This window comes from Gasterosteus aculeatus, chromosome 1 (genome assembly GCF_964276395.1).
Source record: "Gasterosteus aculeatus chromosome 1, fGasAcu3.hap1.1, whole genome shotgun sequence".
NCBI classification, from domain to species: Eukaryota; Metazoa; Chordata; class Actinopteri; order Perciformes; family Gasterosteidae; genus Gasterosteus; species Gasterosteus aculeatus.
This window is the reverse complement of record NC_135688.1, coordinates 14,607,456-14,626,363: the sequence shown is the minus strand read 5'-3', so window position 1 is coordinate 14,626,363 and position 18,908 is coordinate 14,607,456. Positions and strand designations below refer to the sequence as shown.

The window sequence follows — 18,908 nt, the reverse complement described above, 5'->3', positions numbered from 1 at the left end:
CATTTTTGCCTCCCAATTGATTTGCTTTACTGCTGAAATCTTTGCTCTGTTGTTGCAAAAACACTTCAGTAGATAGTTTGTTACCTTCTCTCTGGCTATATACGTATATAGAGTGGTCCCTTTAACTCAAAAAGCAGCTTTGAACCACTAACATCAAGTGTTTTGTGGTACAGAATTACTGCATCGATGCCTTATGTGGATTTGTGTAGAGTAGGGATTAATAATGATTAATTGTATTGGTGTGCTATCAAAGTTTAGTTGCTTATATTTTGAGGTTGCACAGATATTCAATTTCACACCTTCATAGCTTAAGCAACCAGCTAGCTGAGATCTTTAGGTTTCTGTTACCATACCAGCTGTGAGAAATTCACACTGTCTTTGGGAAGGCAATCGATTTCCACTGACTGACTCCAAGTAGGAGCTTAATAACAAAATACAAAGAAAGGAAACAGCACCCATGAGCAAGATATTTGTGGCACGTGTGGTGTTTGTGTCAGTGTGTTAAGGTGATGGAATCAGTGGGTGTCTGATTCACAGAGTAAAAACCCTCCACATTTTATTGTCTCTGCAGCTAGTTCGTCAGTACCACGACCCCTCCATGAAGTTTTTACTTTACGTTACTTTTGTTGAGTGTGTTGATTCAAAAGTTATTGTGCTCCAGTCTGAAGGAAAAAATAAGTCTATACAGAGATTTAAAGTGCTTTCTAAACGGCATTAAATAATGAAATTCATAGACGGATCATTCCCTTCAAAATATTATATATTTTTATGGAAATGTTCTGTTTAACAATAGACACATGATACGTGACACAAGTCACAGAATAATGACACAAGTATTGGATGCTGGACTGGCTCTTCCTCCCTTTCTAAGGGTCCACTTGGTCAGGGTGACATTTCTTTTCTGCCGTTTATAGTAAAAAGTTTTGTACCTGTCAGATAAAATTGCTACCATTAAATTACAAATGTATCATGTTAGTATTTGTGTTAAGACATTTTGAAATGTTATTTTTTTTATACTTTAAAAACTTGGTAGGGTTCTTATAACATTAAAAAATGATCAACATTGTGATGTAGTAAAGAAGTCTTTAGTCTTTCAGTCTTTACTTTATAATTTACCTTTGTATTTATCACCTCTCCAATGTAAAAAAGTAAACCGTTGTGAAAATATTATTCTTTAATAGTGATGCTCATTAATACTCGCTGCCTGCACTCTTTCCCACCACTTGGTGGAGCAAACTACATTTTGAAAGATTTATCCAGTCTGGAATTTATTTTTTTTCAGAGCCGTGGATTGTTGAATGTTCCTTTGTTTGCAGCGCGAATGAATGTGACTTTAACAAAAGCAATACAGCAAGAATTTGTATCCCATCATGATGTGCAGAACTATTATGTATCAATGCGATGAATGTATAATTACTTTGTCTTACAGGTCTTAAACCAAATATTGAGCATATGTCCTAATGTTTTTACCTTTTTATCTATTGCATCTATATATGCAATAACATTTTGTTAAAGCAGTCTTAACTTTCTATGTTACTTCCTAAAGCTGTAATGGGACTTCTAGAAAATGATCAAAACAGATTAAGTAACCATGTTAGATTGTCTGAACGTGACAAAGTTTTCTTTGATAAATGCATCAAACAGGTAAATATTACAAAAAATATAGTGAATGTGGTGGCGTCCCATTTATTCCCATTCATAATTTATTTAAATACTAATCATCACACCAAAAACCCAATCTGTGTGTAGAATGTGTGCTTTGAGAGAAACTGGGTTGTCAGCCATGCATGAAATATTTCCATCATCCATGAGTGGAGGGTGAGACTTGCGGTATATAAACCCCCACTCTGCGTCCGCTCCCATCACTCTGCGTCTGGAGGGTCTGGCTTACAAATCAACAATGAAGCTCCTTTTTTTAGCTGCCTTTGCACTCTTTGTGCTCTCCACATTTGACCATGTTGAATCTTCAGCTTATGACAAAATTGTTGCCCACAGTCGCATCAGAGCAAGAAAAGAAGGGTAAGCTTATCAGTATGTTTTTATACTCTAAATATCTCTACATGCCCTTTTGCCTGCAAAAGCATTGAGCCTTGAGCATGTCAAGCATTTTTCTAGTAATTTCATCATATTTGTCTTCTATATTGCACTGCAGTCCCAGTTGTTTAAAATATATAAATTGTCCATTTATGACATATTTCTTAGAATAACTGTATCTCTGTTATGTTTATGTGTAAGGTTATACTAGTCAAATCTGACAAACCAGCTTTGTATCCAAAATGTTGCTATCATCAATATTTTATTGGCTGGTTTCAGAAGCAACAAGGCCAGTTTCCAAGTATACAAATCTTGACAGCCTAATGTCTGAGCCAGCAGGGCTGTTTGTCGCATAATGATTATTGTTTGCCTTTTGCCTTCTGATTAATGCTTCATTCATTTTCCTTTCCCTATATTTTCATCAGACCCAATGTGTGCGCGCTGCAGCAAGTCATGGGGACCAAGAAGAAGTACTTCAGCACTTGTCGCAATTGGTACCAAGGGGCCATCTGTGGAAAGAAAGCGTAAGTGTTGTTTCACGTTTCCCATGGGACAAATTATTGATGTTTATCCTGATAATCAGTTGTATAAGTTTTGTTGAATGTACCATTCTTCTTCTTAAAGGGTTTTAATGGCACTGTGAATGTCTCCATACAGACAGACATCTGTTACTGTACTTGGACTAAACTAATGCTTAAAATGAAAAACACATTTGTGGACACAGTCCAAAGATCTTATTTGATCCTATATGCTGAGGAAGCCCGGTCGCCGATGAGCGGTGAACCACTGATTCCAGACTATGATGTGGTTGCAAAATGTTGACTGTATTCATGAATGGAAAAGTGTTCAGCTCAATCATTCAGCCTCTTTTTCTCTCATTATTCCAGCCCCCTCAGCACTTTTGTAGTGAAGCCATGGTTCTTTTACAGTCTCGCTCTCTCTCTCTTCCTCACAAACACACACATTCAGCCTTCTTGCTGCTTGCATTATAGTCACGCCTGGTACTCCAGACAAGCTCAGCTCTTCATGATGAATTGGGTCATTGACATATATCGGAACCAGCCACGATGTTCTATCTATTTCAATTGGAGCCTGACATTTTTTTATTAGTGTGTATTGTAAAAGTCATTTGAAAATAGATAATTATTATATATATCATTACATTCCCCCCCAAAAAACTTTAAAGATCTTTATTTCAATTAAATTATATGTGTATTTGCTTCAGTCAGCATGTGTTTCGAACATGACCGCCTTTATTCTAAATGGAAAACCTCATATATAGACATGTATTGTAACAGCGGGAAAGCATAACTATCTTCAACTTATGAACTAATTTAGGCTAACTCTCTGGCCAAAAAATGGAATATGCTTAGATTGCCCTTTTTACGTGGTGTCTGGCAACTGATGCTACGCAACTTTCTCTTCCCGACCAAAGTAGTTGTACTTGTCCTACTGAGGTTGATTTAATACGATTATTTCGGCTCCCAGAGCAGCTTTCTCTTTTCTTACAAACCCAACTGCCCATTAGTGATGGGTTTAATTGTAATAAACCCATAATACGTTTCACATAATGATCAAGGTTCTTGGAACAGTTATTTTTGAGAGATGCTGACAAGTGAAAAGTTTCCTACGCCACGGCCAAATATGATCCCTCTGTGTGGGAGACCAGTGTGGGTTTTGCTGACTCTGCCCCAGCAGGACTTGTGTGATCTCATCCCAGTGCCCCCAAATCCATTCAACCGATTCAAATACAGCTGTTAAAGATTTGCAGGCAGCCATGACCCAGAAGCCTCGGCCGTTACGCTGCCTGAGGCCGCTGAAATATGCTTTTCTTTTTCTTCCATTTTTTACTGTTGAAAAAAAAGTTTTTTCTTTTTTTAAGGACGGTTATAATCTCACTGTTGGAGGTCTGATTATTCACTCCAATAATATATTTTTTATTATGTCCATAACCATGACAAAGTCACTCTTGTCTATGTTCAACTACATGTGGTGCACATATGGAGCTTTCCCGCAGTGCCAATCTTACCGGCCACCTGCTGTGAGAAGCTGCTAAAACTTAATTTCCTTAAACAAACAAATAAAAGGGTTCTTGTTACATACAATTAAAAGTGATCAGTTTGTAAAAGACAAAGAATGTATGTTTTTATTACTTGTTATGATTATTTAAATAAAGTTGAGCTAGTGGAAATCTAGTGGTCTAGTGGAAGACTAACAAAAGTCTACAGAAACACAATCCCCAGCCAACTCTTTATGTCCCGGGTTTCTTTTATTTGAGGTTTCTGTTTTTTTCAAAAGGCTGGAAACAATGATAGAGTTCAACATGTTCAAACCTGCTGGCCCAAGGGGCATAAAGTCATGTTTATATGTAGCAGCTGCTTTTTGTATTTTACTACCCTCCCAGGGCTACATTGTCCATCATTATTCACAGCGGAGTATCTCAACTTTTTATATAACTATCACGAGACCCTTTAAATGTTCCTTGTCACCCAAAATTTTCAAAACTGTAAATAGAAGGCAGTTTTAAGACCAAAACATTTCTGAGGTTAACCAAATAAATACAATGGTTCCAACTAATTATTTAGCTTCAAAAATGACTCACTACTATAAATCTACTACTACTGTCATGCCACCATAATCCTTGAGGCACCCTTTCCATTAGGTTTTGGCCCAAGCTGAAGGATCCCATGGTCTGTTGGAGTTATAAAAGAGATAATGATTAACATCTGGAAACACTCAATACAGCAATGTGAGACGACGCTTTGGATCAAAGAAATAAAAGAATTTCAATGCAATTTTGAGAGATGGGAGATGGGCATGCGCTACTTATTTAAGAGAATACCCACATTTGTGTTTTGTGCATTTTGCCTGCAGGACGGTGCTTTATGAGTGCTGCCCTGGGTACATGAAGTTGGAGGGCATGCGTGGTTGCCCTGCAGGTACAGTGAATTAAGTACTACATTGTAGTCTATGTATACGGGTTAGATTAAGCAACAAACCTCCAACTGTGGAGCAGCTGCATGCTAGATCTGAAATTAGACAAAAATTAGACTAGGATGGTCATGAATACTTCCCAAACATGTGGAGTATGTCTTTTGAAGTCCATTATTGGAATGGTAGGCAAAAATATGATAATATTTATTGTAAATCTTTTTTTACTAGTGGCACCGATTGACCATGTGTATGGCACCTTGGGTCTGGTGAAGGCCACCTCAACCCAAAAATACTCTGATATTTCTAAACTGAGGCCTGAGATTGAGGGATCTGGGTCATTCACCATCTTTGTCCCCAGCAACGATGCCTGGGAGCTCCTGGATGAAGTGAGTGGAGAACAAAATAAACATGTAGAGGTCTTCTGTGTGTCAGGTTTTAACCAGTCGCTTTCTCACCATCAGGAAGTGAGAAGTGCACTGGTCAGCAATGTCAACATTGAGCTGTACAACGCTTTGCATTACCACATGGCCAACAAACGCCTCTTCACTAAAGATCTGAGGAATGGAATGACAGTCACCTCCATGTACAATGACCTCGGTCTCCAAATTAACCATTACTCCAACGGGGTGAGTATTTTATTTCAAGATGGCCATAGCCGTCATTTTGTATTTGTGCTATGAAAACCTTTCCAGTGGTATAACGTTATGTATGTTGTGTGCAGGTGGTGACTGTGAACTGCGCTAGGATTATCCATGCTAACCAGGTCGCCACTAATGGCGTTGTGCATGTCCTTGACCGTGTCATCAGCAGTGTTGGAAACACAATCCAGGAAGTCGTTGACATTGAGGATGAGCTGACAACTCTGAGTGTGAGTGGATAAATACAGGGGTAGACAGAATAATGCAAACGCCTCAGGGGGAAGGATGTGCTCACATATTCAAAGTTGTGGAAGTAGAATGCAAGAACAAAGAGACATTTATAAAACACATTTGTGATATAGTTAGTTTTAAATATTTGCTCCATAGGTTGCAATTGTTATGTCTGTCTCCTTGAAATGATTTTACTGTTTTTACTCTATTTAATATATTTAATTGATCGTAATCCTGCTGGTGAAATCCTTTAGGATGTGGCTCAAAACTCTGGAATCATGGAGAAGCTGGGTCAGCCAGGACATTACACTCTCTTTGCCCCCACCAACGAAGCCTTTGAGAGTCTGGGAAGTGAAGTACTGGAGAGACTTCAGGGTGACAAGGAGGTCCTGAAGGGTAAACTAGACATATACTCATAAAACTCAGGGCTTTCTAAAATGTTGCATTGGAGACTAAACATTTCTAATAACTGTTGCAAACTGGGACCATATTTACATTTATTGATGAGGTGGAGGAAAAAGCAAATTCATGATCCCATGGTAAACTTTTTCTTAGTTTAACTTCTTACAACTCAAAACAGCTCACGTCACAATTGATCTGGAACTTACACAGTTTGGTCAAAAACTAATACAAATAGGTCATGCATGATATAGTTCTGGATTCATGTACTGTTGCCGTCATTTTGAAGAATTCTACCTTTTTAATTCTCAATTCCGAGCAGCATAGACCTTTCAACTCGGCAGTGACCATAAGCTCTTGAAAAATACAGGAAAAACACTTAAAAAATCTCAACATTTACTTTATCTTGGTTTGTGAGCATTGAGAGGAAGGAAACAGCTGCTTTATTGAGCAAGCTGGTCGAATTGGCAACAGCCCAAAATGTTTTTTATTGGTCTACAGTTTCCCTCACAGGAGATCAGAGCATTTCACCCAGTTAAATACAACTGCTGCAAGTCAGACAAGTCTTCCGACTCAAGGACCGAAGGGATCCAAAGGGTTCTCAGGTTACCATGGCATTTCAACCTCAGCCGCTAACGAACATAAAATAGCCAATGCATCCAGCTTGCCCTCTTCAAATAAACACCTATCTGCACTTACACGTGAGTTCAAAACTGTTTTGCTTTTTCAGCTCTTCTGAATTACCATCTTCTGGACTCGGTCCAGTGCTCTGAGGCCATCATGACTGGCACCTCGTACGAGACAATGGAGGGCAACAATATTGAGATTGGCTGTGATGGTGAAAGTCTGACAGTCAACGGTATTAAGATGGTGCTCAAGAAGGACATTGTCACCACCAATGGTGTCATCCACCTTATCGATCGAGTGCTCATGCCAGACTCAGGTTGGACTCACAAACTTTCCTATTATTAAAGCATATCTGTTTTATTACATTAATATATACAGTATATTGGTAGGTGTCAGGTGTTAAATGGTTTTCTGTAAAATGCATTTTAATAGTGGTGGGATTCTCTTTGTCCTTCAAGCTAAACAGGTGATGGAACTGATGGGAAGCTCCCAGTCAACATTTGGGGACTTGGTGTCCGAACTGGGTTTTTCTGCAGCCATGAGAGGCGGTGCTGAGTACACTCTGCTGGCTCCCCTCAATGTTGCCTTCAGTGGTGAGCAACATACTGTTCATTACATCGTGAAAGCTACTATGTTCTTGAACCAGCACGCAGCTTAATATGACCCTGGGTTGTTCTGCACTAACTCACAATCTGGAATGATGAATACAGCACAATATGTTGTATTTACCCTTTGCATTCTGAGTCATAACCTTGAATATAAGTTTACATTTATGAAGCATTGGGGAAATCTTGTAGTTATAAGAATGCTGCTGAAACATTATGTCATGTAAGACCAAATATCCAAACCAACTGACCACATTCCTGGACCTGAAGATGTTTTGTTTCTGTAACAAGAATGTGTAATTGATTAAGGCAGAATATTTTTAAAGGGGTATGGATTTTAAATGGGTCCACAGGCATGACCAAGCAACAGCTGAATCTAACAGAATATTCAAAATGTCTCATGATTTGTAACATGTGTCACCTACAAAACTGCACAGTAAATGAAGGCCTTAACGGCGGATAAGTCTTTGCGCACAGTGACGTGTGTCGCTACTGTTCTCTGGACATATAGTCAAAATAATATTAATACAAATGCAATTTCTGATGGAAAAGTCAATACATCAGATGTAACCAATGCTGCTGGTATGTATCTACAGATGAAGTGATGTCCATGGACCAGTCTTTGCTCAGGATTATCCTGGAAAACCACATCTTGAAAAGAAAGATTGTCTTGGGAGAGTTGTTCAATGGCCAGCGGCTGGAGACCATAGCCGGAAAATATCTGAGGGTGTTCATCTATCGCACAGTGCGTCCTCTTCTCTAAAATTGTTCCCTAAAGACTGTCACAGCTGTGTGCCACTAAACACACACTATACACATTACCCCTGTTATATGATCATCAATGCTCATATCTTTAGGAAGTAATGAATCCCCTTGCATTTAACTTGTGGATTATTTCTGCAGGCTGTCTGCATTGAGAATTCCTGTCTGGTAAGAGGCAGTAAAGAAGGAAGCAATGGGGCACTTCATCTCATGAAGATCCTGTTGAATCCGGCTGAAAAGTCTATGTTTGAGATTCTAAGAGAAAAGGGAGGGTTCAAGTAAGTAAAGCGCAATTCTGTGGTGTGAAAATTGACTTTGTAATTCAATTGCATCCCAACCACATATGTCTGTTTCTTTTGACAGCGCTGTTGTTGCAATTGTCAATGGGTCCTGTAACAGCCGTCTTTCATTCTCCGTGCTGCAGGATATTTCTGTCTCTGATGGAAGCTGCTGGTTTAACAGACTTGCTGAAACAGGAGGGAGAGTTCACTCTGTTTGCCCCGAGCGACAAAGCTTTTGCTGGTTTGAGTCAAACGGATTTGACCTTGTTGAAGAGTAGGTCTTCCGTTCTACCTTTATAAATGCGTTTCAGGCCATGGTGTTGCCAAAAAGACCGTTTTTATATACTTTCCATTTTTGGTTTTAGGTGACATGAATGCTCTCAGAACCATCCTTTTGTATCATTTTAACAATGGTATCGTCATTGGTGGTGGATTGGAGACTGGAGTGACAAACCTTCTCAAGTCCCTGCAAGGCAGCAATCTCAGAGTGATGTCTGTAAGTATTTACAACACCAGGACTTAACATATATCTTGGTTGAATACATGTTTCACCTTTATATGTTAAATTATCTGTAAGTAACTAAGGGTACAAATTATTATGATAGTCTATATAATTATTATCTGATTAATTCTCATGCTGAATTATAAATACAACCTCTGCAAACTATAACTATATAAGTATTTACTGAAGAATAGAGCTAATTTCTCCGTTGGAGAAACAGGTTAATTTGAGCCCCTTCTTTGTTTTTCTTGTTTATAATTGTTTTAACTTTCTCCCTTAGGCAAACAATTCTATGCTTGTGAATTCTGTCCAAGTCCCTGCATCTGATATCATGGCCACAAACGGAGTCATCCACTTTGTCAACCAAGTCTTGTATCCCGGAGGTAACATTTTTACCCTGTCAGCTTTGTCAATTATCCTTTTGTACAAGAGATGCACTCATTTCCCTTTCTCATGAATGCAGTAAAGACTCAACCGGAGTTAACACCCTGCGCTTTCCTTCAGATATCCCCGTTGGAAGCCAGGATTTACTCACGCTGTTGAAGAGGCTCGTCACTTACATGCAAATCAAGGTGTCATATGAAACATTTATTTATAGTTAGTAAAGCTGTGAGACCTACAAAGAGCAGGGTGCAGTTTCTCTGTGCAGTTTATGTAATCAACGTACGGTACAGAACAAGATCCTGCTTGAAAACCTCAATCTGTACGCAGCAACATTCTTGTGGTTGAGTTGGTTTCCTTATAATTTAAAGATGATTTGACGATTGGCTTTGTTATGCAGCACACATAAAAGATGACCATACTGTACATGTTGTCAATGTGTAATCAGAGACTTTTAAACATTCTTTTACAGTACATTTCAGGGTTCAGATACAAGGAAATTCCCCTTACATTTTTGAGTAAGTAGCCATATTATCATATATATATATTATGTGTTTTGTGCTATACAGAAGAGGGATTATTTAATCTCAATAATTACTTTTTATGTCCTGTTGTTAATAGGGAGGATCATCACTCGTGTTGTCCAAGAAGGTAATAAAGATTGATTTGCATGTTAATGAAACAGTTGCATGCATATAATTTGGGAAAAAACAGTTTTCTTTCTGCTGAATTAAAACATGCTGATGAATCACTTTTACAAATTAGCAAATTTTACAAATGCATGCTAATAACGCTAATGAATCAGTTTACTATTTATTGTACACGACAGCAATTATAATTAATTACATTTTGGTCGTTATTGAAGGGGAACCCACTATCACAAAAGTTACCAGAGTCATTGAAGGTCAACCCTCCATCACCAAGGTCACCAGGGTCATTGAAGGTCAACCCTCCATAACCAAGGTCACCAGGGTCATTGAAGGTGAACCCTCCATCACCAAGGTCACCAGGGTCATTGAAGGTGAACCCTCCATCACCAAGGTCACCAGGGTCGTTGAGGGTCAGCCCTCCATCACCAAGGTCACCAGGGTCATTGAAGGTCAACCCTCCATCACCAAGGTCACCAGGGTTATTGAAGGTAAATATGTGATACATTTATCAATTCATCAGTAGTTTTAAATCATTAATCATCTCCCAAACTTATGAAATGCTGTCTTCTGCAGGCCCTGAGTTCTCAGTCAGCTCTGGCACCACCAACATCGCCCTGGAAGGTCAGTTAAAGTGATTGATGGTTAATCTGTTTGAAGCCATTTTTAGGTGCTGATATATATATATATATATATAATGTATTAAACATTATATTTTCCTGCAGCAGCTAATATTTCAGACATGGACGACGACAGCAAAAGACTTGTCCAAATTATCCAAGGTGAGTTGCATGCGTGAGTTCATCGGAGTGACTCAGAAAGAATAATTCATAGATTATGTGTGATTTCTATGTTTGTTTGCCTATAATTATAGAAGGCAGTTCAAGAAGAACCGCTTCCCGGAGAGTTGTAGGTAATGAAAAACAGCCAGTCTCCAGATAACACGCAGCGTAGCCTGTTAGCTATTTCAGGAGTCTGTTGCTTTGTTCTCATGTTGCATTCTTCTTCTCGTATCGCGGTGGATGTACTTAAAGGATTAATTCAACATTTTGAGTGTTGCAATTTTTGCCAGGAGTTAGAGGAGAAGATTGATAACGCTGCGCCAAATGGTGTCTATCTTCTCACTAAACTTTTGGCAAGAAAGCAGATGAGAACATTTCCTGTTCCTTTAAGCTGACTGTGCGCTGCTCCATCTTTTTGCTGCCATGCTTGTGGCTGCAACACTCACATGAACGCTGTGCTGAGACTTAGAGCTAATGCCGCTTCGGCTGCTGTTCTTACGGCATTGCATTCTAATAAGCCCCACCTCCACTGCAGCATCCACCTATTGGGTTTGAGTCCATACGCCGCTGTATGGATGAAGTCATGAACATCCCCCGCTGCAGAGCTGTGCTTGATCTTCCCTTGTTGGCATCAAAACCTGGATTGTCCATGTCCATGCCATACGTATTCTACATTCTCTTAATAATTTATTCCATGTGTGTTTTTACCTGACAGACTTGTATTTGTTTTTTAACAGATAGCAACAGGAGGAGGGGAAGGGACTGAGCATGGATGGATGAGAATACTGACCATGTAAAGGCAGTGAGAGACGTCGAACCCAGAGATTGAGATTGGTGTTTTTTAATACAGAATACACCTAAGATGACAGTGATTTCAAAGGTTTTTTGAAAATCTCTTTTTCAATGTTGCTTTGAATGTATATCTATCATGACTGTGTCTAAAAAAAGAGTTCAGTATGTGTAAACAATGTTCAAGTTAACATTTTGGCATTACTTCAAATATGCCAAGCAAGTCAGGATAGTTATATTTTTCTAAGAATCTGCTGGCTACAGTATGTAACATTTCAGTTTTATCGTTTAAACTTTTGCTTGAGGTGAAGTTTAAAACAAGGAGATTTTACAAGCATTATGGGAATATTTACAAATCTCAGCATGAAAGAGGGTGTAATAATAAATGATGGTGAGTTTTCAGACGTAAAGTGTTTTTTTGCGTATCTGAAGCTGTAAGTTGCTTACGATTTCATGTAAATTGTCCCCATGTTTGTATTATTTGCATTGATTTCTTTTTCCTTTTAATTTTTTTCCTTTCAAACATCTTCCAATAAAGTGCATTATCTTATATAATATGCCCATTTTTTAACGGAAATCTCAAGGAATTTCTGTATGAAATCAACTCTAATGTTATAGTTGGTTATGGTTTAGAGAGTTTAGAAAGTGTCCAAAATAACTGTCTGCATTTTGTACAGACTAGTCTCTCAGACTGTAAAGCCTAGTTTATGCTTCTGCATTTTCAGAGCAAGGCAAGGACACGCAGATGCAAGACCCTCTTGCGTGTCCCTTGCGCGCCTTTTCACACCTCCTTGCATGCTTGCGTGTGTCGACCCATTTTTGCTAGGCTAGCATCAAAAGCTACGCAAGCCTCCTGCAGCGCACAAGGATGTGATTGGTCTGCTAACTACATCCTTTACAAAGTCTCACATTTCCGTTTTCATAGCACAATACCGCCATCATGAAAGCGAAGAATTTTTACGAGAGAATGAATCAGACGGAAGAAATGCGTAAATATGACCACTTCTACAAGTCGTCATTGGCAGACTATAAGGACGTGCGGATGGCCTCCCGATTCATGGAGGGAGATCTCCGCAAACGTCAGTTTGCCGGTCGAGGGGAACAAAGTTGTGGAGGAAAATACGGGACAAATGTGTCCGCGATGAAAAGCAGCAGTGTGGATGCACGGGGCAATAAAGTCTATATTAAATAAATAAACAAACCAACAACTTCCACACACAAAGACGTGACTCTCTAAGTCGTCTTAAAGAAAAACACGTTACTCCACCTGTTGTTCTGGAGGTGAATTACTCTGCAACACACGCAAGACTTTTAGAACCATGAATTGAAACGAGTGCGTTGACACAATGGTGCGTATAGACGCAGACACATGCGCATGCGCCAGCCTTAAGACTTCTGAGTCATCTTTTTCAACGCCATCTTGTTTTGGAGGGAACCTGGCAGCCCATTTTTGGAAAAGCACCAAGACAACATTATGTAAACTATACATTTACAAAACCTTTCTCATGACACACAGAATTATAATACCTTTTAATCTGGTTATATAACTGTATACTAGGTACAGTGCATCCGGAAAGTATTCACAGTGCTTCACTTTTTCCACATTTTGTTATGTTACAGCCTTATTCCAAAATGGATTAAATTCATTATTCTCCTCAACATTCTACACAAAACAACCCATAATGACAAAGTTAGATAAAGATATAAGGTATCACAGTTGACAGTGCAAATCAGAGCATAAACCAAGCCATGAAGTCCAAGGAATTATCTGTAGACCTCCGAGACAGAATTGTATCGAGGCACAGATCTGGCAAAGGGTACGAAAAGATTTCTGCAGCATTGAAAGTCCCAATGAGCACAGTGTCCTCCATCAGCCGGAAATGGAAGAAGTTTGGAACCACCAGGACTCTTCCTAGAGTTGGCCGCCCAGCCAGACTGAGCGATTGAGGGAGAAGGGCCTTAGTCAGGGAGGTGACCGGGAACCCGATGGTCACTCTGACAGAGCTCCAGCGTTGTTCTATAAAGAGAAGAGAACCTTCCAGAAGGACAACCATCTCTGCAGCACTCCACAAATCAGGCCTGTTTGGTAGAGTGGCCAGACAGAAGCCACTCCTCAGTAAAAAGCACATGACAGCCCGCCTGGAGGACTCTCAGACCATGAGAAACAAAATTATCTGGTCTGATGAAACAAAGATTGAACTCTTTGGCCTGAATTCCAAGCGTCATGTCTGGAGGAAACCAGGCACTGCTCATCACCTGGCCAATACCCTCCCTACAGTGAAGCATGGTGGTGGCAGCATCATGCTGTGGGGATGTTTTTCAGCGGGAGGAACTGGGAGACTAGTCAGGATTGAGGGAAAGATGAATGCAGCAATGTACAGAGACATCCTCGATGAAAACATGCTCCAAAGCGCTCTGGACCTCAGACTGGGGCGACGGTTCATCTTCCAACAGGACAACGACCCGAAGCACACAGCCAAGATAACGAAGAAGTGGCTTCGGCACAACTCTGTGAATGTCCTTGAGTGACCCAGCCAGAGCCCTGACTTGAACCGGATTGAACATCTCTGGAGAGATCTGAAAATGGCTGTGCACCGACACTCCCCATCCAACCTGATGGAACTTGAGAGGTTATGCAAAGAAGAACGGGAGAAACTGCCCAGAAATAGGTGTGCCACGCTTGTGGAATCATCCCCAAGAAGACTTGAGGCTGTAATTGCTGCCAAAGGTGCTTCAACAAAGTATTGAGCAAAGGCTGTGAATACTTATGTACATGTTATGTTTTTGTTCTTTATTTTTAACAGATTTGCAAAAAACAGTTTTCACTTTGTCATTATGGGTTGTTGTGTGTAGAATGTTGAGGAAAATAATGAATTTAATCCATTTTGGAATAAGGCTGTAACATAACAAAATGTGGAAAAAGTGAAGCGCTGAGAATACTTTCCGGATGCACTGTATAGGCAGTCATAGTTGTTTAAAGCCAGAGCACATTTGGAAGCATTTTTAAAGTTAGTGGTACAGATAAAGGATCGATTAACCGGGTCATGAATAATGTTGTAACAAATATTAATGTAACATATCAATGATATCAGAACAAGAAAAAACGCTGAGAATCTGTGTGTGCGTTTGATTCCAGGGATGCATTTCTGAAACCACCAACCAGGACAATATTTCCTATGTTCTGACCAGATATGGTATATAAAGAGGGAAAGTTTTATTAATATAACCGCAAGTTCAAGCTCCTCTCCACTCGAGGTGATGTCACTATAAGTTTAAACATTCTGCCCAACACACGCCGTGAAAATGACAAGGCAAATAAGTCCTTCTGCACATTTTTGGGATTGTTTTTGCAGGTGGTGTCGACGCTGTGGGATAAGTGGTGTGACGAAGATCCATACAGCAGATGGACAATAGGAAGCCATAACATTGCAGGATAAGTCAGCGTGCTGTGCACAAGGCTTACAGCCTTCTTGCGCCACTGCCAAACTCAACTATAAAATGAACATTCCCTGCTGAAAATGCTTTGGGAAGTCGACAGCTGAAATGAATCACAAAGCGTTGCTAAAAATACGGAAAAAAGGCTGAAAGCAAAGGCAATAAAAGGCATCACTGAAACCCTGGCTTATAAAACAAGCAGAGTGAAAAGATGGGCTGCATCTAAAAAAGATGAGACGGTCTTGGAAAAGGTGAAGGATTAAACTGTTGAACTAGAAGTAATAATAGTTGAAGAAGTAGTGGTCTTGATAGGAACAACAGTAGTGATTTTATCAGCAACAGCAGTGGTAGTTTGTAGTGTTTTTAATTGTCCCAAGTCAATCCTACATGAACAAGCAGACCAGGAGAAGTCTCTGGCTCACTGAGTGTGCGCAGCATTGTGAAATGCAGCTGTGTGAATGTAAGTTTTCATCTGAATGCATCATGGCCTCCAAATAACTGACATGTTCCTGGCACGATGGTTGAGTCCTGGATGAGTTTTCGATATGGTGCAGTCATGGATAAACTTGGTCGCAATTAACTAATACCTGTCTGTATCCACCCGGGATTCAAGGTTTTCTTCAACCTTATCTACCTAAACCCAAGCAGTAAACTATTTATACATGTATACAAAGGCAAACATTAACGCATTCTCATACTTCTGAGTTATAGTTTCATGTCAGGGTTTCTTCTTCTTGCATCACTGGTTAACGACCAACTATTCTGACTGAAAACAAAATTAGTTACAAGTAATTACTATTCCCCTAAATGTGACTCAAGCCCTGTTTGTCTTGTTCTGTAACACTAAGTGGGACAGAAATCCTCAGCAGGGCTTGTTTGATCCTTTAATATAATTTAGGGCCTGTAGGTTTTGCATTTTGTTTTGTTTTGCATTCGGAAACAGAAACGATGCTCATGTGCACATGTGGACAGAGTTGCAGGACTCTTATGAGGTTTGGTATCTCATGAGCTGTTAACCCAACCAAACTAACCATAATTACCGTAATGGGTCATTTCATTTGATATTATTGATGGTTGATAAACATCTGTGCACCACAGCGACTTTTCTTTTCCGTCTTTGTGGTACAGTATGTGTCATACAGAGAAACAGATTTAAAGGTTACATATCCTGTTATGCTCCGATAGAGTACCAGGAATATTTGCCGGAGCAGCGAGAAAGAAGCCCAACAAATAATCATCTCTTAAGTACAACCTTTTGCCAAGAACCTCATAGAGTCTAATGCTACGTGGCACAAAAACCTTTGACTCCAGAAGTGTATATTTTGAAGGATTTGACCTTCATGTACAATTGAGTGTATATTACATTACATTAAATTACATGTAATTTAGTTGACGCTTTTATCCAAAGCAACTTACATTGCATTTTTAACCCATGGTTTTTAAATTTTTTTGCTGATATACAGGTACAAGAAAATAATACAGTAATCAGTTATTCTGGAAAAGTCTAATCGTATGAGTTAGACTTTGTGTGTTTGTGAATGAATATGATTAGAATCTGAGCATGGCTGACATAAACAGCACCATTATTTGGACAAATCCTTGTAGGGGCAAAAACAGCATAAAAAATAAATGTAATTAAGAGATTATTACAATATACAGTAATGCTTGCTTTAAAAAAATCTAAACACAATTTTTACATAATCTACATTATTTTAATAATAATTCAATATTCAAGCATTGAAGGGCAGATTCAGATGACAGAATATATTTTTCTCTGAGAAACCGGCAGAAATTTGTATGACTCAATAAACGTCCAAAACGCCAATAGATGGCTTATATATAGTCAGATATAGATTAAATAATGTCTGTCAGACCAAAAAAAACGGATTCCCTTATTTAGTAACAAATATTTCCATTTTTCTTTTCAAAGGCATCCTCCTGCCTAAGTCATTATATGTAAATCTTACACAATACATATAGATGAATAATAACTCAACCAACTGCTGGGTGTTCATTGGGGATTAGGACCATAGTTTCTGAAACAAATCACTGGATTATTGCCAAAGTGAAGCAACAACTCAGTGGACCATATTTCAAGAACAAACTGTTTCCAGACTCTTTTCTGCTGCTGAGTTACATATACATGACATAGAAACGGCCTCCGTGACGTAACCTTATATTGAACTACTAAATGTTTAAACTGCGGGACAAAAAGCTTGATTTCATGCTGTCACATTGTGTTTTGTGTGATTTTTGTATTTTCATTATACTTTATGGTATTATATGTTTATGTGTTGCAAATGCAGCTGTGCATTTGAACTGTTGAATTATTTTGAATTATAACTCAGCTGACAGCAGAAAAATCCTGCGTGATGAAAGCACACAAGAGGATACGATGTTCAAATTAATCTTCTTAAAAATATTTTGCCATGAGGTTCGATCTTTCAATACTTGTGCAAACCCAAATACTTTAAAGTTGTCCTGTGCCCTGTGGCTTGCAGGGCAGCTTGCATGACACACTGAGGATTTTAACTATTTCAGGACTCGGCAGAATATACTGTATGTCATTGTATGTCATATAATGGTAATTTTCATTAAATTAAATGGAAATCTAGCATCTTTGTAGGTGTATAATTTCAATTAACTTTATTTGTGAATTTCCATTGTCCTTTTTCACCCAACAAGTTAGTTGGTAAATGATCTTTAGTGCAGTATTAGTGCTTGAAAAAGGAATGTGCTAACTTGTAACTTTTAAGGCAAAAGTAACATAAAAATAAAAATGATGCTTTCCTTTAAAGCACCATTCTCACATATTGAATAAGCACACTTTATTTTGACTGGATATTTGCATTGAGCACTGTTGACGTTACAGCATGTTATGTTTTTCGGAAAGTGGGAAAGTGCAACACAGTTGTAGATATAGTATAACAGGTCATGTGCAGATTTGACTTTCATAACTCACTCTCATGGAAAACATTCCATTCCAATTTTTCCATTATGCCACAGAAGAACATGCAGTGTCTTCACATGCTGTTAAGCAACCTACCACAGCAATTAGTGATGTAACTCCCACTCACAGCATCATTTGCCACACATTTTTCCTTTTGGCCAATACCATTATTTAACCTGTTTGGAAAGTAACTAAAGATCAAGTAGCGTAGTGCCACGGGGTTCCATTTTATCAACCCTGTTGCCTTGACTATCAGTATTAGTGGATTCTTAAAAAACGTAGAATATGTTCGATGCCAATGATTTGGAATCCTTTATTTGTACAATAAAACTACAATAACGTTAAGGCTGCAAAAACATTGTCATAGCAAATAATACAAAACAGTATTAGGAGTCAAGTAAACACACGGTTAAGATAATAGAGGTTACACTCCAGACAGTGGCAAAAGTTCACTGCAGGTTTATAATGGGATATAAAACTAAAATCTCCTGCATAAAAGTCTGAGGAGCCACACGCCAGGAGGGAGGGGGGAGGGGGGGGGGGGCGGATGAGGGACCCTGCAATGAAACTCAAGATGCATGGTGGGAATTGTAATACAATGCATTCCTGGAGCTTGGGCGGTAGAAGACGTATATATGATTTTTTAAATCTTTTTTTCTACAATCTGTCTTCCAACCTTATAAAAGCCAGGGGGCTGTTTTAACAACAACTTTTTGTTTTTGTTTAATGCATTAAAATTGATTTTGTATACACATGCTCAGAATTGCCACGTAAACTAAGGGATTGTACCTCAGGGAATGATGTTGAAACTATCCACTGCTCAGGATTTAATAATCCCGACATTAATACACAGGTTCACAGTTTAACCTCTGTTCATGCTACTTTCAAGACTTCTGTTTTTGCTGTTGGTT

At 39.0% G+C, this 18,908-nt stretch overlaps 1 protein-coding gene across 6 annotated transcripts; it reads left to right on the top strand.

The window, feature by feature from the left end:
• The first annotated feature begins 1,824 nt into the window (after window positions 1-1,824).
• Window positions 1,825-12,167, top strand: postnb (periostin, osteoblast specific factor b). 6 transcript variants are annotated; one of them, XM_078099836.1, is made up of 22 exons: window positions 1,825-2,019; window positions 2,460-2,558; window positions 4,909-4,973; window positions 5,197-5,354; window positions 5,430-5,594; window positions 5,690-5,836; window positions 6,092-6,233; window positions 6,967-7,179; window positions 7,322-7,456; window positions 8,065-8,213; window positions 8,372-8,508; window positions 8,655-8,785; window positions 8,877-9,007; window positions 9,294-9,396; window positions 9,518-9,585; window positions 9,867-9,912; window positions 10,016-10,045; window positions 10,260-10,532; window positions 10,618-10,665; window positions 10,770-10,823; window positions 10,919-10,954; window positions 11,561-12,167. In XM_078099836.1, exons 1-22 carry the CDS (start codon window positions 1,901-1,903, stop codon window positions 11,587-11,589), a joined length of 2,478 nt encoding a protein of 825 aa, XP_077955962.1. In that variant the 5' UTR covers window positions 1,825-1,900; the 3' UTR covers window positions 11,590-12,167. The 6 variants fall into 6 exon arrangements, with proteins under 6 accessions (XP_077955962.1, XP_040045987.2, XP_077955893.1 ...); XM_040190053.2 differs by having other exon boundaries at window positions 10,916-10,954; XM_078099767.1 differs by having other exon boundaries at window positions 10,767-10,823.
• The last annotated feature ends 6,741 nt before the right edge of the window (window positions 12,168-18,908 follow it).

What these genes read in the sequence shown, in the direction of transcription:
- postnb (XM_040190043.2), top strand. Translation starts at nt 1,901, where the DNA reads ATGAAGCTCCTTTTTTTAGCTGCCTTTGCACTCTTTGTGCTCTCCACA. An exon ending in TCACTTACATGCAAATCAAG is followed by an intron (nt 9,586 to 9,866) that starts GTGTCATATGAA and finishes ATTCTTTTACAG; the next exon opens with TACATTTCAGGGTTCAGATA. An exon ending in ACTTGTCCAAATTATCCAAG is followed by an intron (nt 10,824 to 10,915) that starts GTGAGTTGCATG and finishes CTATAATTATAG; the next exon opens with AAGGCAGTTCAAGAAGAACC.